The 25,276-nt window shown below is 46.9% G+C and overlaps 1 protein-coding gene across 7 annotated transcripts in view; it reads right to left on the bottom strand.

The window, feature by feature from the left end:
* Window positions 1–25,276, bottom strand: part of AMPD2 (adenosine monophosphate deaminase 2) — a 664,925-nt gene that overhangs the window by 203,891 nt on the left and 435,758 nt on the right. For 5 of the 7 annotated variants that reach the window (XM_086923574.1, XM_086923576.1, XM_086923572.1 and 2 more), the window contains exons 2-4: window positions 8,687–8,817; window positions 7,467–7,597; window positions 5,928–5,996 (exon numbers count right to left, since the gene is read on the bottom strand). In XM_086923574.1, the coding sequence (XP_086779700.1) occupies window positions 5,928–5,996; window positions 7,467–7,597; window positions 8,687–8,817 (331 nt within the window). The remainder of the gene's footprint in view (window positions 1–5,927; window positions 5,997–7,466; window positions 7,598–8,686; window positions 8,818–25,276) is intronic. The other 2 variants (XM_086923573.1, XM_086923571.1) reach the window with 1 other exon arrangement.

Below are 25,276 nucleotides of genomic sequence, written 5' to 3'. Positions count from 1 at the left end.
TGCCAATACTGGAGGATCTCCTTAATGGAGTCATATGTTCAGGTGTTATTCCGGATAGTTGGAAGCAAACTAACATTGTGGTATTCCACAAAAAGGGAAAACCGGAGGAAAACCCGGGCTCATATAGACCGATCTCCCTAATCAATACAGATGCGAAACTATATTCAAAAGTTTGGGCTAAAAGATTAGGAGGGATTATAGATAAACTGGTATCGCCTTGGCAACATGGGTTTGTTCCCGGACGGGGTACTACTGAACACACTGCAAGGGCTATTTCATTATTTGACGCTGCAAATATGACAGGGAGTGATATGGCTATGATTTTATTAGATGCTGAGAAGGCGTTTGACCGTGTTGTATGGGATTTTATGTGGGATGTGTTGGAGAAAAGAGGTTTCGGTGAAAACTGTAGGAAAGGCATTAAAGCTATGTATGCCGATCCAGTCGCCAGAATCACCACTATGGGGCTTCAATCAGAGGAGGTAACAATCAAAAGAGGCACACGCCAGGGCTGTCCCTGCTCACCTATATTATTTGCGCTATATATAGATCCTTTGATTAGGAAAATCCTGGCCTCAGACAGAATATCCCCTGTTATTTCGCATGGTCATACTACTAAGATACTAGCATATGCGGACGATTTGGCAATTGTTACTAACAATCCGGATATAGCAATACAGGAATTAAATAATCTGGCTTATCAGTTCGGGGCATATTCAGGGTATAAACTTAATACGGAAAAAACTATAATAATTGGTACAAAGAATACTCAGAAAAGAGATCAAAGATATGTTGACGCTGCTATTTATTTAGGAGTTAAAATTAATGCAGATGTGGGAAAGATAATTCAGGAAAATTATTTACCAGTATTGGCGGCGATAGAGAAAGAGTTGAGGAGAATTGATGTTTTACATTTATCTTTGATTGGACGAGTTAATGTTCTCAAAATGACAATGTTCCCGAAACTGCTGTATTTATTTCGTGCTATCCCCTTATTAATCGAGGAACCTTTGATAAAAAGAATGGAATCAGTCTTCTCACAGTTTCTCTGGCAATATGGTAAAGTAAGAAGATCGTTAACCAAAATGTCATTACCATTAGAGAGGGAAGGACTAGCAGCCCCCAATCTCAGACTATACCATTGGGTCTGCTTAGTGCTGCATATGAAACAGTTATTATGCTGTAACACCCTGGTAGGTCAGTCTGGCCTATCAAGAATTCACACAATTTACGAATTAGTAATTGGTGAAAAAGCCAAGGGGATCTTGATACGGGAAGTAAATGCACAATTTTATAAGAGGAGTAAAAGCAAATTGATGCTAGATGTATGGGGAGTATGGAAACAATTGCTGAAATTTCTTAAGATCCCGAAGATTAATGGTAGTTTAGATCTCTGGGATTCAAACCCTTTTAAACATCTTGGACAGAATAGAAACAGTGCCCTTTGGAAAATACTGGGTATCCGATATCTGGGAGATGTAATGAGTAATGAAGAGTTGGTGGGGTTCGAGATTTTGCAACAAAGATATGATATCTCAGCAAATCACTGGATGTTGTATAATCAATTAGAACAATCAGTGAAATCCATAAGACCCAGGGTTTCCATCCAAGAGATGCACCCAATTGTTCAATATATAAGGAACGGTGGTCGTAAGATCAAAATAGGTTATGGTCTCCTGTTGCAGAGTTTGGAAGATGACATGGTGCAAGTGGAAAACGCGTGGGCTCTTAGAATTGGGGATCCAAATGTTGATGTAGACTATGCTTTAGCATTGAACAAGAAAATATTAAGAGCAACCAACTTAAAAACACAACATTACAAAACGATTTTTAATCTATATTACACCCCATCAAAGCTGTTCCAATGGGGGAAAAGGGATACAGATAAATGCCCGAGATGCGACCAAAGCCAGGCAGATTTAATTCATATGTTTTATTCTTGCCCAAACTTGAAACCTGTTTTAACTGAAATGGAGAAATTTTTATTGGGGCTGCTAGAGGGTCAAATTTCTCTATCCCCAACGACTGTATTAATTGGCAGGGATGAAAATCTGAAAATCACACACGAAGCGGAAGCCTTTGTCTTTCTTTGTGTTGCAGTGTTAAGAATTCTAATAGCGGCGGCATGGAAAGACTCAGTTGCCCCCTCATTCCAGGTTTGGTTGACAAGATTGCTTGGAATTCATAATATTGAAGAATGCCTATATAAATTTAAGGGACAGAAGAAGAAATTATTCGGTGAAAAAATCTGGGCACCCCTTAGTAAATGGAGGGAAACAAGAGGATGAATTGATTGAATTTTTATCTGTTTGCAAAATTATTTTTAGATGGAGATCTGTATTATATATTGTAGAACTGTGGTTTTTTAAACTCTTTTGTATTTTTGTACCTGCCGTCTTATCCAGTTGATATTTCATTATATGTATGAATGTATTTCTTTCTTTTTGTATTATGTAGTGCTATTCTAATCCAACTCAATAAAAAAAAAAAAAAAAAAAAATGAAAGATGTGGGTCAACCGTTGACTTTTATTGTAATCTTAGGGCAATGTCCAAATGAGTTTTGTTGTTTCGTTTGGTGGTTTGCTTTTGTCATTGGTACTTTCTTGCAAGCAGCCAGACCTACATGTCAAATTGTTTGTCCGTCAGTGCCATCAGCTTGATGATGATCAACTTTGTCTGGTTTCTAATTGTCATAACAGATGCTGCTTTTTGGTTTGGGGGCGTGGCAAGAAGGCTTCTGGAACTTTCTGGCATATATTTTTAATTCTAGCTGTGACTCAGCTAGTTTCTCTTTCACTCGGAAAACCATTATGAATTGGTTCTCCTAACTGCAGCCTTTCATGTCAGGCCTATATTGAGACATATATCTACATGTGGATATGAAAACAGAAATCAGAAATCAGAAACACAACCTTTTTTTCTTTGTAGAAGGAGACTTGCATGTGTCTACTCTGTATTTGTCTTTACTCTTCATGGTTAACGCCAATTCATTTTTGCCATTCCAGCTTCCATGTCAGCGGCTTGTCGATCCGCTCTTTCGTCGGCCCTTTCAACCATTTGCACTTAATTTAAGCTGAGCCTCTCTCTCAACATGTGTCCTCTGCAGCCTCTGAAAAGACAGCCATCGATAACTCGAAGACGTATGACTTCTTTTCATTAAATTCACTAAATTTGTAATGCTTGATAAGCACATCAAGTCTTTTAACAAACTCATCCATCATTTCACCATCTTGCTTACTCAAAATGGACTGCCAGATCAACTGTCTCGTACTTCTGATTCCACACCCTCCACCTCCTGCGTAAGACCTTCAATTGGATCCCCCTCGAACACAGAAAGACCGTCACTCGCGTCCTGGCCACCAGCAGACTCGACTACGACAACACACTCTATGCCAGAATAAACAAAAATCTCACCCGCAATCTACAGAACATCCAGAACGCCGCCGCAAGACTGGTCCTCGTCCTGCCAAGACACTGCCACATCTTCCAGCACCTGCGCACACTCCACTGGCTCCCCATCGAAGCTACAATAACCTTCAAGATGCTCACCCGCACCTACAAGGCCCGCCACGACACCGGACCAGCATACCTGAACAGCCGACTCAAAGATTCCACGCACCCCAGAGGACCCTACGATCTGCCCAGCTCTCCTATGCTGTGGTCCCCTGCACCAGAAAGACCAGATCCGAAGGCCGCTCCTTCTCCTTCCTCGCGGCCCGAACCTGGAACGCACTGCCACTCCCCCTCAGACAGACAGCATCGCTCCCCATCTTCGCAAGAAACCTCAAAACCTGGCTCTTCAACAGACCCCCCCCTTGATGGACTGAAGCCTGCTAACCACACCCACCTTTGCGCCTTGAGACCCCAAGGGGTGAGAAGTCCTGCTTAACAAACGCCTGAGTGATTGATTGATTGATTGCTGTCACGCCTGATTGAAAATGTACCTTTCATAGTCACGTTCGGCCTCAGATTGATCTTGGCTTCCAATGCTTCCTTGACTTGACAGTATGGTATTGCATCAGCTTATGATATTTTCTTCAGGGCTTCTTTTACTCCATCACCAGCAAGGTTCTTTAAGTACTTAATGATTTGTTTATCATCTCTTCTAGGGCATGTATGCAATCATCGATGGTCTCGATCCATGCAGTCCATCTGGCAGGAATATTCCACTGCTTTGAGGTGTCCAAATGCAGTTGTGGATTCAGAAATGCGCTGCACTGTACTTTGTGCTCTTTTCAACTACTGTTTAGAGTATATGCTGTTCAGGTGACGACAGCTGTTCTTTTGGGCAAGTACTTCCTGCAAGCACTGGCTGTGTGCTTGTACCTGGGTCATCACACCCAAGCAGAGGTTTTAGGGTGCCATATTCTTTCTTGACGGTAAGCAAAAGTTCTGCCTCTCGTACTTATTTGTCAGGCTTTCAGCTTTTTGTATTGCGCCAGTGGCTGCTTCTAGAGCTTTGCCCTGTATCGATGATGACTTTCTGTTAGGCTGTGGTGCAGTATATATTCTTCCGGTCTTACCAGTGTGTTTCGAGTGGGCTTTCGAATGTGCATGGTCTTTAACTTCTTTGACAGCTGTATGTGGGCAGGAGGGGGGCTTCACTTACACACACACGAACTTCGAACTGCTTCTCATCAAAATAGGCGCACGTGGTACACACAAGGAGTTTGCGTTGGTATTGCAAACCTCCAGGGAGAGCATTCTTGTTTCTTCAGAGCACAGATCCTGCCCTTGTCACCAGTTGTAGCATCCTTGACATGGAGCTCTGGTTTGTACATCATTATTCCTCAACATACAAACACTTTCTGATCTCTGATTATGTCATAGCTATTAACCCGTTGACCGCGGCGTGAATTCCGCTGCAGTGTGGGGGCGAAATATTGAGTGGGCGGGGATAGATTGGCCCCCGGCCGTCCTCCGCACATGTCCACTGTGACATCGGACGGCCAGGGGCCGTCTGACGCATGGAAGGGGTTAATAACCACACCTTAAAAGCTCCCAACTAGTTGCTTACTTCCACTACTGAGCCCGCCCTGAACCACAAGGGTCCTAGCACACATAGTCTCATGACACTACATACTGGGGGGAGTAGTATGCTTGTATTTTTCTTGCAGATGGAAGTTGGGCTTGTTATAGTGGTCTGTAGAGGCACAGCATCTCATATGTAATGAAAAGGAAATAAGGAGAGGGCGAAGAGGAAATGCTTCTGGCTTGTACTGATAATGACCATGTTGTATTATCGACTTAGGAATTAAAGCATCACAAATTGGTCACAAAAAAAATGCCTATGAATTTCTGTGAGATTTGGAAGTCCCTGGGGCACCCCACCACATTCTGCAGCAGTCAACATCATTTTGTGTTACCCCACAACCCACGCACCGTCCTCTTACAGCAGCAGTGCTGGTTCTGTATCTTTGAAAGTAACGTACATTAGGGATCTGAACAGAGGCCTCTCTGCCCTCCTCGTTTGGCAAGTGGGCACATGCTGAAAGGGCAAGGGGAGAGACCCCTATGGCACAAGGGAGGAGACTTCGTCCTTCAGAAACCTTACACCCCAAACCAATCAAATGCCTCTGAATTTCTGAGAGATATGGAAGGCTCAGAGGCCCCTCACCGCCTGCTGCAGGGGGCTCTTATCTTTGTGTGCACTGGAAAGGGCAGATCCCTTAATAAATTCAGAGAACATATGTCCCTGTGGTACAACGAGGGGAAGAAAGCAGGAGTGTTGAGAGAGAGAGAGGTGAGTGTGTCAGAAGATCAAAGGGAAGGGGGAAGTGATACACAGACGAGAAGGAGAGGAGCTGGAACATGTAAGTAGAGAGATATCAGAGAGAGGAGTAGAGGGCACAAAAGATAGCTAGAGGCAGACCTAGAGTAAGAGGAGTGAAAATATATGCAGGGGAAGCGCCTGCGAAGCACTCACCCAAAATCTGCTGAACTGTCAATTTTCATGAAGTCTTGTTTGGCTCGGACTAATATCTCGGGTTCCTGTCTGCAGAGGGTGAGCAGGGAGCGCGCAAAGGGACAAGTGAGGGGTGGACATAACACGTAAGAGGTAGAGAGCCAGAAGAAAAGGTAAAGGTAAGAGAGATTAGGTAGTAGGCAGGGAGATGAGGGAAGAGCAGGGGTCAAAGGGCAGGGGTCAAATGACAGAGAGGGTGCGTATGGAGAAAGATGGGTAGCAGATAGCAGGGTGGAGAGGTTCAGTGGATGGAAAGAGGCACAGGCAGGGAGAAGAGTTTAAGTCAGGGAGGAAGCGTAAAAGGCAGGGAGGGGTAAAAGGCAGGGAGGGGCAAAAGGCAGGGAGGGGCAAAAGGCAGGGTGGAGGGGTACAGGGTAGGGAGCGGGGAACAGGTGAGCGGCAGCGGACAGGAGGTGGGGTGGATAGTATGGGAACGGAGTACGGGAAGTAGGGATACAAAGAATGCAGGGATAGGGGTAGAAGACACGGATATAGCCGTGAAAATACAAACAGATACAAGCAGGTGAACGTAGGGAGTGCGCACGGGTGGAGGGCACACAGAGAGATGAGAGAACACAGAAAGACAAGAGTCAAAAACAGTGACTATGCACAACCAGGGAGATTATCAAGCAGACGCTGTGATATAATGCAGAACTACAAGTAACAGAATGCAACCAAACACCAGGGCCTGACACAGCAAAGCTTTTCCCCCATTTTTCAAGCTGAACATGTGATACGAAACGAGCACAGACACGCGCTGGAACAGAAAACACATTCATTGGAAATGTGGGAAAATACTTTTTTTTTTTAAATAGTAGACTATATATAGCGTCTGTCATGGTCAGACCTTAACTGTCCACATCTGTTTCGTACATGCAGTCTCAGACATACTGCTGAAAACCTATGGCAGGCGCATACATACCGACTACAAAAGACATGCCTTTGAGGAAGTGTCTAAACATCTCAAAAGGAGGAACGAAAGGGCGGGCGAGCCCCTCCCCACACAGCAGCTCCTCAGAGGCTTCACCCAGCTGTTCCTTTGGGACCTTGTACAGCGGCTCCTCGGGGACTTCACATGGGTGCTGAGCAGATCCACTACAGCTGCCGGCTAAGGACAAGATTGCTGCCTGCTGGAGAGTAGGGCCCTCACGCAGGTGCCCGGGGGATAAGGCAGATCCACAAAGCCCTGACACAATGTAGGCAGCTCCGTGAGCAGACCCTCTCCGGGGCAGCTGCGCCCTCACGCATGGTTTGTTGGGCTGGATCTCTGGGCAGCCTGGCACTGCCAGATGGGTCTGCTTGAAACAATCAGCACGTGGCTTTTTTTCGGTCCCGTCAGCGCGTACAGGACGCAAAAAAACATGGCCGACACTGGCACTTTCTAGCTGGCCCGTGTGACCGTGACATACTGCACTCCCCGCATTGACCCAAAGGGCCCTCACATTGGGTGGGACACAGCCTCTCCCCACCCAGCGCCGCGCGTGAAGTTAAGGCTCTCACTTGATGTCCTGGCTGATCTGCCGCTCCAGGCGCTGGCGCCGCTCCTCCAGCTTCTCTATGGGGCTCTCCTCCGGGAACTCGTAGGGCGCGCTGCGCATCTCGCTGTCCGCCATGGAGCGGGAGTACAGCTCCTGAGGAAAGAGAGACACGTGTCAGTCACTCAGGGCGAGCGGAAGCGCGCTTAAGACGGCCAGGGAGAGAGCTTCAGACGGCCAGGGCGCGCGGGGAGAGGGCCTCGGAGAGCCAGGGCGCATGCAATAGAGAGCTTCAGACTGTAATGGAGCTTTGAGGTGACTCGATTTCTCCAGACGGTCAGGGCGCGTGGGGAGAGAGCCTCAGGCGCCAGGAGTCCAGGACTCGGGGTGAGTTAACTTCAAGCGACCTGGGGACAGGGGTGAGAAAGTTCCACTTGGTCAGGGTCCTAGTGTGAGCGGGCATCAGGCAGCCAGGGACTTCAGGTAAGAAAGCGGCCAGGGGTTCGGGCTAGATAGCTCTAGTTGACAAGGGGGCGTGGGGTGAGAGAGCATCAGCCAGTAAGGAACCTGGTGTGAGAGAGCTACAGATGCTCACGGGCACGGGGTAAGAAAGCTGCACGAGAGAGCTTCAGACGGTCAGATGCCAAGAGTAAGAGCACTCGTGATGCTCCCTGGCCTGGGGTGAAAGAAATTCTGAATGAGGTGGTGATTGGGTGTGGGTAGCCTTGTTGTAGATGAGGTGCAGTTTTAGACAGGGCTGCCTGGTGCAGGTCTGGAGCAGTCTCCTGGTGGTCTGGTGTACATGTGATGTAGGTGTGGTGTAACCCTGATGTTGAGTTGTAGTTTATTACAAGGCCTGTTCATGTGTGATGCAGCACTGGTGCAAGTCGTGCCCTGGTGCAGATGTGATTTAAGAGAGGTGTAGCTTTGGTGTAGATCAGCTGAATTTTTCTGCACATCAGGTTATGGTCTGGTGTAGATGTGGTGCTGGTGGCCCTAGTGAGGGTTAACAACCAAGTGCAGTTTTTTGCATGGGTGGTCTAGGGCAATTTTGATGCAAGTTTGATGTAGTGATTGTGTATCCCTGGTGCAGATCAAATGGCTTTTTTGCAGATGTGGTGGGGATGGTCTAGTGCAAGTGTGACTTGGGTTCGAAAGAATATTAGTGCAGGCCGAATACAGTCAGGTGTGGTCTGGTGCAGATCAAGTGGAGTTTTTGCAGGTCTGGTCCTGTTGTCCTATTACCTCAGCCATCTCCTTGTACTTCCCGTCCATGGAGGTTGTCAGGTCCACGGGGAAATGTTTCAGAGAATGCGGAGTTCCCTGGAAGGACTTGGCGGTCTGCAGCAGATGAGAGCCTGAGCCACCATGGAGCTCTAAAAAGAGATAAAAAGAAAGATCAAGTGAGTGGACGGGAGAGGGCTAACCTGTGCATGAGCGAAAGAGAGAGCTCATGGGAGAGTTCCAATGAGCAGAGATGAGCATTCCAGCAAATTGAAAGGGAGAGCCACGCCAAGGAACTGACTTGGCTCCTGGAGTCAGAGACAGATATTTGGCATGCAATGGTGCAAGAAATGTCATGAAAAAATATGATTAAAACAATTAACAATTCAAAAAAGTGTATTCCGCTGACACTTGTAATCATTTTGCAGTATTACATTAGTTTATACTGCTGCATTGAGTGGAATATTTTAGAAGTGATGGTTTCTAAACTTTAATTTAGAAACATTTAGGAATCGCCCTTTTCCCACACCGTGATAACGAAACCATTAATGACCCAAAATACAAGCCAGCTTCTTTGTGCCCCATATATGTGGCCTGGATTACTATAGCATGAGCAACATTATTATCTGTTAAACCGCATACAAGAGAGGTTTTTGTGCAAGCACAACGAACTTAATTAATTCAAGGCGCTCTAAAATGTGATGATCAAAAGAGGGAAGACACTAATTAATGCAATAACTTAGGATCACACAATTAGTCAAGTAGGGAAGCAAAAATTGAAGTCCGGTTTCCTGATTACACGTTGTGCATATCAGCTGACACAAGAAGTGTTTCTACAAGAAAGTACTACGTTAAGGAGATAGAAGGCATTCTATTTTAAGATTGAGCCTACCAACAGCACAGGCTGTTGTGTTGCCAAAGACATATTGTCGGCTTACCAAAACATTCAGGAGCTTGCAGCCAACCCGTTACTTACCATTGGTTGGCTTTGCTTTTAGTCTTATTTTCTTTCTTTCTATTGGGTGTCTTTCCTTGTTCCAGCCTTTCTACCTTGAGTTCATCCCTTCCCTGGAGCATAGCCACTTTACCATTTCTTTGACTGACTAACTCCTATGACTCCTCTGTTGCTTTTATGGAACAATCTTTTTCTTTTTGTTTAAGCACTCCATGGAAGTGCATGAGGTTTCCAGCTGTCTACCTCATGCACATTTCTCCCCTCTTCCACATTGCACTCTCACCCATGTCCTTCTCTCCTCCCATACATATTCGTTTTGCTCTGTCGCCCATGAGCTTCTACCCCTCTGCCGCTGACTTTTGCCCATGTTCTTTCCCTGGTGTTGCTTCTCCCCCTGCTCACCATGTTGTTTCACCCGCCCAACCCTGGTGTTGGTGCACCTGCCCGTCCCCCATGTTGCTTCACCTGCCACCTCTTTCCCAACCCCTGCAACCAGCTCATTCATTTTTTAAGTGCTTTCACACTACATTTTAAAAGAGCACTTCAGCGCTACTCCTTTTTAGGTCGAGCCTGGGCAGCGCATGTGCTGCTCTGCGAGGCATGCTGTATTCAGGTAGGGACTTTAAGCTCCGCCCACTCTCTGCCCATATTTTTCATTGGCTTGTGTCAGTGTCCACTGTAAACTGTGGCTGTTCATTGGTCAAGAGGCTTAGTAGTCCCGCCTAGCACCGCCGTGTCTCATTTTGTAACCTCCCATGGCGACACCCCCTATTACTTGTGTTTTTACTCTGTAGGCTTTTATTACAGCCTCCAAACACTATTTTCTCAAATAGCTTTGTCCTGCCTGCTCTTGCAGGCAAGACACACTCTCTCCGAACGCTTTAAATGCATTTTTATAGCACGGGCACCGAAGAATTTGCAATGCAACAGGTCTCACATTTGCGAGAGTTTAAGCTATTGGTATTGTAAATGACAATGCCATTTATTTATGTGTTTTCACCCCTGCGATGCTCATGACGAGCTCAGCTCGTCATGAGGTAGCACCTCTTGTGTGCTCATGACGAGCTGAGCTCGTCATGTAAAAGGGGATTCAGTAAATATCAGCACAGGAGGGGGATCAGCTTAGCACCCAAGGTGTTAAAAACAAAACATAAATAAAAGGCATTATCATTTACAATGCTTATAGCTCAAACCCCTGTAAATGCGAGACCTATTGCATTGCAAACGCTTGTTTAATTTACTGATCCATCTCACGTTGAAAGCATGTGCGCCTCTACAAAAAGAAGCATTGTGTTTTTTATTTTTTTAGCCATGTAGCACAGCAACTGTGATGCTGTACAGCATGGCTAAAATACAGTGGCAAAGCCCAGAGGCTGTTATAAGCAAGATCTTTTGGATATACCAATGCTTATTATGTTGATATAACCGGCTTTTCCTGACTTAAAAAAAAAGTTACCAAGTTCAGGTGCAGCTCAAGCCGCTGAACATCTCCGTAGAAACATAGAGGGGCCTCATAGATCCCATAAAGCTACAAGTAATCACTGAGAAAAAAGTGTTGGCAGAGCTGGACTGCTCACAGAGGGAAAGGAGGAAAGGATATGGGGAAGGTAAAGAGAGCAGGGTGGTGTGAGACAACATTGAGCTCTGAGAGTGAGAAGGGCAGATGGTGATAGGGAGGGTAAAGAGGAATCAGAGAGGGCTCCCGAGAAGCATGAAGCTCTTTAAGAAAGATGCACATATCCTGTGAGTGAAAGACATTGATCGAGAGAGAGAGAAACAAAGATTCCATGAGTAAACAAGAGAGAGATCCCGCGAGGGAGTGGGAGAGAGAGAGATACATCAGATCTTGAGAGATACTGTTATGTGAACAAGGGAGAGGCCTTTTGTGTGTAAAAATAATAAAGAGACACCTAGTAAGTGAGAGAGAGATCACATCAGTGAGTGAGAAACATCCTGTGAGCGTTCGAAGGAGAGAGACATCCAGTCATTGAGTGGGAGAGAGGCATACTGTGTAAACAAGTGAGCGTGAGAGACACCTTGTGAATAAGTGAGAGAAAGTGGGAGACCTCCTGTGAGTGAGTGAGGTAGGTTGGTAGGTAAGGAGAAAGGGAATATTGAGAAATATGGGATAAAAACGCGAACCCAATCCCGAAATAATGTGGGTCTGTCTAAGAGAGGGGCTTTTAGTGAGTGAGTGACAGGAGGAAGAGGGCTGAAACCTCGAGACAACATGGGAGTCTGAGGAAAAGAGAGACAGGCTGTGAGGGAGAACAGCATTGGCCGGGAATGAAAAGAAACCTTTGATGCTCGGAAGCCCGATAGAAGAGGAAGATCAGCTTCTACCACAGATAGCTTTCTGGCTCCAATTATTCTCAGAAGATTTTTGTCAGAGAAAGGGTGAAGGAAATCATAGCAGACATTCAAGCTAACTCAGGAACTTGGGTGCTCAGGAAGCCGGGTGAGGGGGAGGAGGCGCAAATCCCTGAATAGTAATGACTACTGTTATTGTGAAATATGGCAAGGAATGTGGTAGTTGGACCACAGCTTCCAGGCATTTCCTTCCAAAACTTCCTCTTTCTCTGTCCCCAACTTCTACAGATCTGGGAAGGTATATGGCAGGGCTGTACACACCAGAAGCAATCTGGCATGGCCCAGCTAGATCGAAAATTCAAGAGTAAGTGGTGCAGGTGATATTCATGTCTGCAACATCCAGATGATTTCTGCCCGGCACCCATGCCCCATACGCTGTAATCCTACCTACAATCATATCCCTATTAAAAGTCTCTTTTGTCTCAGGTGTAGCGACCGAGTTGGAAAGAAAGCGTGAGAAAGCCTATCTTAAAGAAGTCCAAATTAAACCCTAAAGCTGAAGCAACTACAGACATATTATTGCTCCTGGCCGGCTCCAAAGTAGAAGAGAAGTCACTGTCCCTTTCTCCCTTCAGTCATCTAAAGTCATTTGTGCTTCTCCATCATGCACAAGCTGTAGTTCGGCCTAAGAAGAAGACTGAGACTGTCCTGGTGTCTTAATGGATGAACGCAAAATGTATCTGGATGAAGAACATCCGGTTAGTGTCAACACCATAAGTCACATATATCGCTGCTTGATTGTTTGTCCATTGGAACTGGAATGGAATGGAATTGGATTTGTAGAGCCTGTGGCTACCCGTGGCCGTCCCAGCGCTATGAGTATGGATTTTAGCAGAAGGAAAGGAGGCTTAGGGAAAAAGGAAGGTTTTAGGAGTTTGCGGAATTTCCGGTTGGATTCTTTCCGAATATTGAGGGGGAGGGTGTTCCAGAGCTTTGCGGCATTGAGGGAGAAGAGACGTCCGCCTGTTTGTGCCTTCTTTATTCTGGGAGTATTTGCAAAGTAGAGGTGGTCAGATCTTAATGCTCTGTTGGCTTTGTAGGGAGTGATCAGGCCTCTCAGGATGGGGGGGCCCTTGGGAGGGAGAAATTAAAGGAGTCAGGGCCTGCAGACGGGGAGATAATATATCAAACACAACGAAGCTTTGCTCAATGGTGTACTAACTGTGGCAAATATGAATTAGGAAGAGAGGAAAGAGAGAAAAGAGGAAAGGTGGTAGATGTGGAGAGAAAGTGACCATGTGAGGTTGGTACACCATAACAAGCTCTACATTAAAGCAACAACAAAATTGTCCTAGAAGAAAGAGGTTGCAAAAGGAGGACATGCAAAGAGATAGGGAGTTAAAGGAATGGAGAGTGTAAACAAAGAGGCCAAGACATGCAAGATGATGAATTGCAGCAGGCGCTTCAAATACTTTTTCTTTGTCCGTACTTATTAATATCACCACAGAATGTTACATCAACACCAGGATCTACGGTAGGCCAATGAGGAGGCTCTACCCAGGTTAGAGAGCTTGGCTGTCTGGCACCCACCTATGGGTACCAACTACAACCACTGCTCAGCGTGGAACTGACGGCAGCTCTAACACTGCAGCACAGGGCACTAAAGCCCTCACCAGACACTGTCAAAAAGATCAGTTGCAAAATGTCACTACTTGCCTGAAACAGAAGTGCTAGCTCTATGTATCTGAATGGTACAAAGACCAACATTTTCAGGTAACCACAGTGGTCAGAGAAACTAGCACCTGCCTTGCCACCCTTTCACACACTAAACAATACTGTATGGTTTGACATAAAACTCCATTGGACGTCATATCTAACTCCCATCTTATGTAGCGTAGAAAAATCCTCATTGTGCTTCGGTTATCACTAGGCATGGGAATGAGTGCCTTGGTGGTGTGGCAACTTGATTACTGTTACCCTGTCCATGCCTGGGTCCCCAGATATCAATCCTGAAGCTTCAAAACTGGAAAACCAACCAACAGGGACCTGTCTTAAGGTAAACAAATGGCTCATAGGACTCATGCTCACAAAGCTGTGCACCAGCTGCCAGTGGGGTGACAAAATAAAGTTCAAACTACTCTTCACTATATTCAAAGCACATGACAGCCGTGGCTCAAAATACCCACAAACAATGTTTCCAATCTATGCACCCAACTGAAACCTGAAGTTCAGCAATGCAAACCCATTTGCAAATGCCAGATAGGACTGCAAATCCCACGGAGGCAGTAAGATCCGTGTTATAGCTGCACAGCACTGTAATTCATGACCTTATAAATCAACCTTATCTGGTAGCTTTTAAATGAAAACTGAAGACAAGCCTCTTTAAAGACGCCTTCTATCCCCACCTTAAAAGTAATTGGGTATTATCACCTCTTCCAGAAAGGGAGATGGCAACTTTGAGTTCAATCGATCCCCTCGCTCCGAAGCCAGGATTTGAAAATCCACATGCAGTGCTTAGAGCTTCACCAATGCAGATTACCCATTGCTTCAGAAAGGGATTGGATGACGCTGGAGCCGCTTTCCACACAGTACTATCAATTGGCATCATGCGATAGGCCAGTGCTTTACAAAACAAATAAATAATACGAACAACCACCAAGCGCCTCCCTATTGGAGTGGTACTGTACACCCACCACTTTGTGCAAGTATCTGAGATCTGTTGTGTCTACTTCCACACAAGGGAAGGTTTTGACTATTTAAAGTTTGTAGGGATTGTGGTCCCATTTGCATAGCAGCAGTAGCCACTAAGAATCAACACACACAAACTTTCAACAAAACCTATTAGACAGAACTCCTTGCACCTTGACTGAATTAAAGCGAGCTTTATAAGAGATGAAACCTGTCTTTGTATGTTAGAAGCAGAGCCCAGGAGGTAACCATGAGCTTCACTACATAAACTGAAGGGTCCCCCAGGAGTCTGCGATATCACCTCCATTGTTCAATGCACGCGGAAGACTTCTTGGTGAAACATCCGGAGAGGTGGCCCGCAAAGTTATTATTCTTCCTGTCGCACCAAGACGTACGTCTCCTTCCACACCTGGCCAGGAACAGCCTCTGCTGTGATTAACTGGATGGATAAGATTTGGGCAAATCCCAGCTCCAGAAGGTCCAACAGGTGATCAAGAGGGTTGTATGATGGAACCACGTATGCCAAAACCAAGCATGGCTTAACAACACAGTCAGTACCATGACTGCGTCGTTACCACGCGTTCCTTTGGCATGCAAGTCATTACAACGACTTGCTTTAGGGAAGTGCTTGACTTAGGAGTAATAAAAATGACTATTCCAACTCAAGTCGGTGTATCAGTAGGGAAGGTGTAGGACTTAAAATCCAACACCTCGTTTCCCAAAGCAAGTTGTTGTAGCGACTTGTGTGCTAAAGGAATGTGTGGTAATGTAGCAGTCGTGGTACTGACTGGAATGTAAAGGCACTATGTGGTACTGTTATGTTATGCTATGTTAAGTGGGATTTGTAAAGCGCACTAACACCGTGGGTTTCTTGGCGCTGTAAGAAGAGATGAAGCTGACTGCCTGGTAAAGGATGTTTCCCGATCCAGGATACTGAGAGCAGCTTCACGCTGACTTTGCTCAGTGGTGCAGGTATGACACTTCTCTGTGCTGATCACCCGCTAGGGGGTTTCTCATTGTCCCAGGATGTGGGATTGCCGCTCATCATAAATGTGCAGATACCTCTCACCTGCAGGTACCCGGTCTGCGCAGGGCAGACTGCCCACTCTGGCAGTTCTCTGGTGGGCTGCAGGCTCGGGTGCGCTCTCAGAGCTGGAGGGGCCACCCTGACCCAGCCATGGCACCCTTCTGGTCACGGACCCCTGCAGTGGGGCTGATTTTGGTTCAAGTCCGGCCTCGTCTCTATGCACAGCAGGGAGGTCCCAGCCAGGGCGGAGCGCGCTCGCGTGGCTGCTGAGAGGGCATGGTTGCTGTGACCTTATAATCCCATTTTACAAGACCGCCTGGGGATACCTGTGATCTGTTTAAGATTCAAGGTGCTTGAAATTATAGGAGTGGTTTGTTTAAATGTAAACAGGCGCTGAGACTGTATTTGCACGTGGTGGAAAGATGATTATACATGCAGCTAAACTTTTTTGCGGTTTCGACGCGAAGGTACTGCAGCGCTTTGTATGAACACTAGTTTCGTTCACTTTTTAGGCACTTGGAGATTACGTGATTTGCCAGAAAAACAGGATGGTGAGACGACGCCAATTACTGCCAGTAACAAATGCTAATATTATTCATAGATTCGGAAAGGTCAGGTAACCTTGGACAGTAGCGTATTTGTATTGCCTTGAACTGTGTCTCCATACATGATGCACTGCCTCATATCTGGAGCCCCGTGCGCAGTGTCCCTGTTTCTATTACAGATAGATGTCTGCGGTGTAATATTTGATTGATCCGCCGCACTCTTCTCTGCCTACTAGTTTCCGCCCCGAAAGACGCCCCGGGGACTCTTCTAATGGCTGTTTCATTAGCAGTGTCTTAATGGTGGAGCGGGGCGGCCCGGGCACCGGGCGCTGGGAAGCTGCCAGGCCCGGCACTCAGGAGTGCGTCCTGACTGCAGGGATGCCTGGCACACCAACAAACCCGGGGTACTGGTTTAACGCGCTCATCTGCGCGGGGTCCCGGTGGGCCCGACTGGAGATAGAAGTTCAACCAAGGTGAGCCAGGAGCCCCTATCGAGGTATGCAGCTATCGCCCCCCCTCTCCAGGCCGTGACGCGGCCCTGACATCTGTCGTGATCGGGGCCAATCACTCGAGGGCAAGATCAATGTGAGTGGTGTGCTTGCTTGTCCGTGAGGGTAGAGGTACTTATACGTGTATTTGTGTGGTTGTATGTATTTATATTTGTACGTGGGTAGCCAGTGCCACTGAGGCCACACAGATAGCGTCCCCCTTTCACCTCTTCTACAGGTCTGAGTGCCGCTCACACCTTAGGGTGACCAACTGGCATTGGTGCAAATTCAGGACGGTGAGTGTAAAAATTCAGGACAAAGGGTCAAAATTCAGGACACAAATTCAGGACAGGAGGTCAAAATTCAGGACAAAACTTCAGGACAATTGGATAAGTTTTACAGACACATCAGAGGTCGCGCAATAGTATATAAGTAATCCCAGCCATATCCAAACATATTAAACCATTTGCAAATCTATCCATCATGTATCCTTCCATCTATCATTTCACTCATCCATCCCTTCATTCATCCTTTCACTCATCCATCCATTATCCATCCATCCACCCTTTCAACCTATCCATCTGTACACTCATCCATCCACTCTTCTACCCATCCATCCATTCATTCACTCATCCATCCAGCCATTTACCCTTTCACCCATCCAGCCATCCTTTCATTTACTATCCATCCACCCCACCCAGTCACTCATCCTTCCACCCTTTCAGTCATCCATCCTCCCTTTCTCTCTCCATCGACCCTTTCACTTAGCAATCCTTCCTTCCATCCATCCACCTATCTACTCATCCACTCATCCACTCATGAATCCATCCACTCATGAATCCATCCATTGACCCTATCACTCATCCATCCTTTCTCTCATCCATTTATCCTTTCACTCCTTCACTCATCTATTCATCCTTTTGGCCATCTAACTTCATTTTCACTCTCACTCATCCATCCTTACATCCACCCTTTCCCTCATCTGTCCATCCATTCACCCTTGCACTTATCAGTTCATCAATCCATCCATCATTTCACTCATGCATCCACCCACTCACTCAATCATCCACCTTTTCACTCAACCATCCACCCTTTCACCCATCCAGCTACCCTTCCACCCATACATCCAGCTATTTACCTTTTCTCTCTTCCATCCTTCCACTCACTCATCAATCCATCCATCCCCTCCCATTATCCATCTATTCAATCTTTCATTCATCCATTCACCCTTTCACTAATTCATCCAGCCATCCCTTTACTTACTCACTCGCCCACCTTTCCATATTAATTTTGAGCTGAGCCTTTTTGAGAAGAGGCCCGTCAAAAACTTCACCCTCGCTGCAGGAGCCATTCCAGGACTGGGACAGAAGCCACCCAGGGCAGAGACAGGATCCACCACAGGGGGGGACAGGAGCCATCACAGGCCGGGGGATGGGACAACAGGAGCCATCACAGGAGGGGAACAGGATCCACCAGGGTGGGCACAGGGGTGGGCATGCAGTATTCTAGAATCATCTTGGTCTCTTCCAGGGTGGGGTAGGGCCAGAGGCGGCTTGTGGATTTTGAAAGTGGTGAGGCGAAAAATGTTGTATCCTAATATAACGAGCAAGCGAGCGAAGGGAGCAAACCCGAAACACAAAAGGAGGGTGCGCAAGAATTTTTTTTAAAAAATTGATTCAAATGGTGGCTTTTACACCACATTTTTACTGCAAACTGGAGAAAAACGGGGATCCAAATATAGCATGTTAAAGCACAAATATGAAGAAAACATTAGAAACAGATAAAAAATTAGCCCAATCCTCTAAATGGTCTGCTTGCAATATGACCCCCAAGCCAAGCACATCCAACCAACGGAAACAGGCCCTATAAGTGTGTCTCGTATTATTTATCTGGAGAGGCAATGACACATGAAGCACAATACCAGTGGGGCAGCAGACTATGCGAAGTACAGATTTTTAGCTTAACAGTGTTAAGCAACGCTCATAATTACATTGGCCACCCCCAGTTTTTCATTCCACTTAAAACTTTGCACACATAGAAGTGTGTGCGTGTTTCTTTTGTATATGGAGGCAGCAATGGTAGAAACTAAAGATTGCACATTTCATGATTTCATTTAAATCATGAAATGCGCTGCCTTTGGTGTCTGCCATGCCTCCATATACAACAGAAACACATGCTGTGTGTGTATGTTGCATGGGCGCATGGTAGAAATGAAAGGCCCCAAGGGCGAATTCACCGGATGTTGAGTCAATCTGTACACAGGTTTTGGAGAGATTGATTGTCTTGGAGAGTGTCTAAAGCTATCAGTGACAGCGGGAGACGTGTGATTTCGCAAAACACATCACGTATAAAACCAAAACGAGTCTATTAACCCACGGTCTTCTTTCAGGGGTACAGGTGTCCTTTAGGCCCACAGGTGCCCCCTAATCAATCAGAGGGGCCCTTATTCAGCCGAAAGCCAGTAAATATCTGTCAGATATGGGATGCTCAGGTGACTCTCTTCACAATCTTGGGGCCCGGCGGGTAGGGACAACTTGCATTACACCATTGTCTTCTTGAAACAAACACATGCTCCGCATTCGTACAGACCCCTAACTATAACAGCAGGGCAGCAATAAAGCTATCTGTCAGCCTTTTATCATTCAAGACATTATCGTTTTTTACGTAAGCATCCTTGACTGGCCAATGAATGAAGTGCGATTCAGAGTCTCGATTTGAGTGTGAAGCAGCCTTTCACAGATGTATTATTGGGATGAACAAGCAGGGTGAATATTTCCCTTCCCACGTGCTCCCAGTGTTCCGGGGTATCCCTCTCACATGGATTATTTCAAAGTTGGGTGCTTTGGAATGCGTTCCCTTACCTGCAACTAATGACCCCTGCAGCTGTTCCCAATCTCTTCGGAGCAGTGGGCAGCATACTATGCTAAGTACAGATTTCTTCTAACTCAAAAGTGTTAAGCCACGCTCATTATACATCAGCCCCCCCAACGAGAACCTCCGCCACACCCAGTTTTTTTCATCCTACTTAAAGCCCTCCACAGAGATGTGTGTGTGTGTGTTTCTGTTGTATATGGAGGGAGTCATGGTAGAAACGAAAGACCGCGCATTTCATGATTTCATTTAAATCATGAAATGCGAGGCTTTTGGTTTCTACCGTGACTTTTGTTTTCCCTGTAGTGACGAGGCAGCAGGGAGCACCCATTCCTGCAGGAATGCTCTCAGGCCCAGAAAGCAGTATTCCCAGCTTCCAGGCCGTCGCATTTCTGACCTATCTCTGGTGTCACAGTAGCCCTGGGCAGAAATGGAATGTGTGAAGTCCCTCTAAATTGTGGAGACATGGCGTATTCAGGGCTGTTTGCATCTGAATATGCTCCTGAAGCTTGGGGGTGGAGGGGGGGCAGGCAGTCACCTTCAAGCACCTCTTAACAGCTCATCAAGGGCTGGAGGTGTGAGGGTTGCCCTCCCGCTGTGCCTCTCCGATGCTGCTGGGTATGTGAGCTTTTGTGCTGCCTCGGAGTCTGTGACACCTGACCTCAGCATCGGAGTCAAGAAGGGAGGTGGGTGGAAGCTGCGCCGGCTTCAGGGAGCTGCGACCGGTGCCCGGTTAAAATTACGGACAAATGGCGTCCGTTAAAAGATCCTTCACGGACAACGGACAAACGGCCGAAATTACGGACTGTCCGTGAAATTTACGGACGGTTGGTCACCCTATCACACCTCTGCACGGGATATTGAACCCGGCCGCTATGGGTAGGGTTGGCCGTGTAAACTCTTGAGGGGGTCAGCGAGGGAGTCTTTGAATTCAGTCCAAGGGTTTGTGCGAGTTCGAGCACTCTTGCCAGCGGCCTACGGAAGAAAAACCCTAGGGAAGACATTAGGCCAACAACTGGGCCCCTGCACTGCCCAAAGCCTGCTTGGATCCCTGTATCCAGCTCCTACAGCATGACATAGCCAAGCTGCGGAACACAGCGCCTCATTTATGAGAAATGACGCATCGCTGCGTGAAAGCAGCGATGCATCACTTCTCAGTGCGCACTCCTTGCGACATACCTGAAGCATCATATTTACTGTATGACGCATCATGGCGCAAAAGTGGAGCATTGCTGGAGAGTGTCACAAAAGTGAGGCAACTCCAGCAATGCGTCCTTTCACATGGGACAAGCCCCATGTGAAAGGGCCTGCGTCAGTCTTACGCCTGCTGGGCCTCATTTATGAGGTCTTGCGTCCGTTTTGCGCTTCCGAAGCGTCACTTTTTGTGACGCATAAGCGGCGTAAAACATGCCTCCTGTTGCGCACTATTTACAAAGTGATGCATCTAAGCAGATGCGTCACTTTGTAAACCCCTGCGCTACATTATACCTGCATCAGGTATAATGTAGTGTAGGGGGGGCGTTCCCCCGCAAAAAGCCCCGTAGAAGTGACGCAGTGAAATCTATGGGCTTCATTTATGAGAAATGACGCATCGCTGCGTGAAAGCAGCAATGCGTCACTTCTCAGTGCGCACTCCTTGCGACATACCTGATGCGTCATATTTAATGTATGATGCATCATGTCGCAAGGAGTTACAGATACGTCAGTATTTCTGGCGTATCTGTAAGCGCACAAGTGACGCATTGATGGCGTGTGTCACAAAAGTGACGCAACTCCAGCAATCTGTCCTTTCACAAGGGGCAAGACCCATGTGAAAGGGCCTGCGTCAGTCTTACGGCTGCTGTGAGGCAGGCGCACGATTTTCACGCAACGGCGTCCTAGAAGTGAAGCAGTGAAATCTCATAGATTTCACTGCGTCACTTCTACGAGGCTTTTTGCGGGGGAACGCCCCCCCCCTGCATACATTATACCTGACACAGATATAATGTAGTGCAGGGGTTTACAAAGTGACGCATCTGCTTAGATGCGTCACTTTGTAAATAGTGCGCAACAGGAGAAAGCGCAAAACGGACGCAAGGCCTCATAAATGAGGCCCATAGAGCGCAGAAACAACCTCTACTTGGCTGATTTCTTTGAGGGCCGATACACTCGCAGGGAGTATTATGGGATGTTGACCATCACCGTGGATTCTGAAGGGATGCATGTACAATGGGATGCCTGGTTAGAAAGTGACTGGGATGTTCCATAAACAGGCCCATTTCGAGAACCTTACATTTTACGAGTAATTCATTTAATTGGCACAAGAGCTACCGAGTCTAACCATCAGCAGGCCCTGAGAACCAGGCAGCCAGCCTCTTTTCAGTTTGGTGGAGTTCTCAGAACCAGGAGCAAGGAAGGACAAAGGTCAGGGGGTAGGTTTCTGTTGCACACCCCATTTCAGATTCGTGCAGACCCTGGCACTGAGGCAGATGGCTTGGTTTGGTTTGGACCCGGGGACGAGGGGGCAGACTGCCTGTATGCTGACAACCTGCAGCAGCTCATCTCGAGGCCTGCTGTGGCTCAGCTGCTTCAAGCACTACAGCAAGCAGCTCCTGCCTGATGGAGACTACTTCTCAGAGCCCCATCATTGGTCCTGCGAGAGAGAGCCTCTCGCCACAGAGGCAAGAGCTCAAGAACCTCAGAGAGGAAACACTGCCTTCACATGGATGGCTCAAGTTGTTCTTCCTTCCTTGCGGCATACTCCCAATCTTGTCCCAATGCTTTGTCCCCTGCCTCTTTCCGCAGTTGCATGGTCCATCCAACGCGCACTGACAGCATCGCATCTTTGCATCAGCAGACTGTGTTAAGTGGCCCCTCAAAGTTCAGAACCCAGACCCTCGCCATCCTCACATGCCTGCCAGGCTCTTACATTCTTCTTGCACATGGCGCTCTCACTGCGAGCTCTCCAAGGGAGAGTCCCTGCAAGAACAGACTCAAGACTAATCAAAACTAGAGGTTGTAGTTCCCTTCCGACAGGGGGAATGAAGGGGGAACAAAGATCTGTTTCTTTTGTTCCATGTTTAAGGAAAAGGCTCCAATAGGAGCAAGTGCCCTCACACAACCCAAAAGGTGTCATGCTTAATCATTTGGGCATGCTCCTTGTCGTGCTGGCGCTGCAATGCCCGACGGGCACCCACTAGGGGGCTCTTTGTCGGAGATCTTTTGAATGCCGTAAGGTGAAGTGTGGGTTGGGTTGTGTAGTGTGGTGATTAGAGGCGGGTTAAAATAGGTGCAGTGATGCTAAGTATCAGAACATTTAATGAAAACAAAGCACACTACCCTAAATAAAAAAACATGGTGCTCAATTAAGATATAATGGTCTTTACTAAGCAAGGTGTGTCAATTGGTTGTATAATGTGGTCAACATGTTTCTTGCCTTTGGTTGTCTAGACAGGATCAAGTGGCAATTCTTCGGGACCTAGTATTATACATCTACACTACTTCATGACTAGAATCAATGAATAAATCTAAGTGATGTAGTAAACAGTCATACATCAGGTCGCAAAGTGAAATTTTACCTGTAGCTGGTCAGACAAAATGACCCGGAACATAAGCACAGAGCTCATGCGTGCGCGTGCGTCAAACTCCTAGAACGCTGACTTAGTCCACCATGTTGAGGTATATGGAAGTGGACTGTAGAAGACCCTTCGAGAAGGCCGTCAATAATAGGCAATCGTCTATGTGCTTTGATACATATTATCAAAAGAATGTAAAAAATGGACTGTTGTGCTATTGAAATATTATGTGAAATATACAAGCTATTAGTTGATGTGCTGTCATCTTGGAGGGAGGGTATTTATTCAATGTTCAGAAGGGTGCTAGAAAAGAGTAATTGCTTCAAATGGGAACACCCACACAACACCCATGGAATGTCTTCCCAGGGCAGAGCAACACAACACAGCGATTTGTGCTGCGTTGCGTTACTCCTAATTTATCTAGCTTCTTAGGGCCATGCAAAATGTCTTTGCGTGGCTTGATAAATCGCATTTTAGGGTTTGTGTCGCGCATGAACCATGAAGCAAAACCTTGATAAATATGCCCCATTATTCCAAATTCAAAGTTATCACACTGACTGCACAATAACATAGTAGAGGGTTAATTAAGTATTGTACTGTACTTATGTTTTATTAAGATGGAATGCCCCATGCATGGGGTAAGTCGTGCTATCCTGCCCTGAACGTCTAACTATGTATATTTCATATCCTTCTTTTTAGGTCCCGCGACCTATCGATGCGCGCAAGCGCATCGAGCGGAGCGAGAATTCATGTCGGCAAAACACAAGTCAAACCAAGGGCTTTCAGCCCCGCGGTTTTCTTGCAGTTCACGTGTACATGCACGTGCATCGCATGCAAACCCAGCCTCTCGCATTCCCAGGCTCTCCCGCCCCCATCCGGCATCAGGCACTCCTCCCACACCTCACGGACATCTGTTCAGCATGCGCATCGCATGCAAGCCCAGCCTCTCGCATTCCCAGGCTCTCCCGCCCCCATCCGGCATCAGGCTTCTCCTCCCCTAGCAGCACTCCTCCCAAACCAGCAACTCCCCCTCCCACACCAGCACCTCCCCTCTCTCTCCCCGCAAACACAGCCTTGCCCTAGCAGCACTACTCCCACACCAGCACCTCCCCCCTCCCACACCAGCACCTCCCCTCTCTCTCCCCGCAAACACAGCCTTGCCCTAGCAGCACTCCTCCCACACCAGCACCTCCCCCTCCCACACCAGCACATCCCCTCTCTCTCCCCGCAAACTATTGCATCTCCGTGTTCTCTTTTCATGGACTCTCGATTTTATTTCTTGCTCCTGTACATTCCTTTACTCTACTTTTCGTCTGCTGAGTGAACTCTTGCATTTCCTTCCCCTCTGAGGTTGGCGTACTTTGGGTAAAGGCTGCTCCAAGCCCTCTCTCCGCGGGCTGAGAGGTAATTGTTGGCATTCAGTTTTCACTGAGCTCGGCGCTCTGGTTCACAAGCTTTCCGGATCAGATAACCATGTTAACGGAAGCCGGGGTGATTTGTTTCCAGAGTGAGAGCAAATGTGCAACGATTTTACATTTCGTTGCTTGAAACACCGCGCCTCGCATCCAATTACAAGATAACACGGATGTTTTAATCTGATACAGTAACTGTCTTGCCTGTCAGGCAGATCATAAAGCGTTTTTTTTTTGTTGCAAAGTAATCGTGACAATTTAAACGCAAATGTGCAACGATTTTACATTTCGTTGCTTGAAACATCGCGCCTCGCATCCAATTACAAGATAACACGGATGTTTTAATCTGATACAGTAACTGTCTTGCCTGTCAGGCAGATCATAAAGCGGTTTTTTTGTTGTTGCAAAGTAATCGTGACAATTTAAACAGCTATGCTGTGAAAAGGCTGACTAGCTAGTAAGCGGATGTAGGTCTTAACACACAAACTAAAATGCCTACCACTAATAATACTATTATTGCTGCTTGACTACAGTGATGCACCGAAATGTTTATAAAAATAAAAAGCACCCACATTTAATGAACCAGTGCATAACGCTTACCCGGTCTACCTTGGGCTGAAGCCTAACCCTATCCCTGAGACAAATGTGCATTAACCTTAAGACCATCAGTAACCTTAAGGCCTAAGCCTAATATCAGCAATGGCTGTAAAAATAAATCTAGTTGTGCTTTACTCCTTCCAATCAAGGTGCGGACAAAATGT

The sequence above is a fragment of the Lissotriton vulgaris genome, chromosome 5 (assembly GCF_964263255.1).
Source record: "Lissotriton vulgaris chromosome 5, aLisVul1.2, whole genome shotgun sequence".
In the NCBI taxonomy this organism is placed as follows: domain Eukaryota; kingdom Metazoa; phylum Chordata; class Amphibia; order Caudata; family Salamandridae; genus Lissotriton; species Lissotriton vulgaris.
Note: the sequence above shows the minus strand (reverse complement) of the source record. Positions and strands in the feature narration are given on the sequence as shown.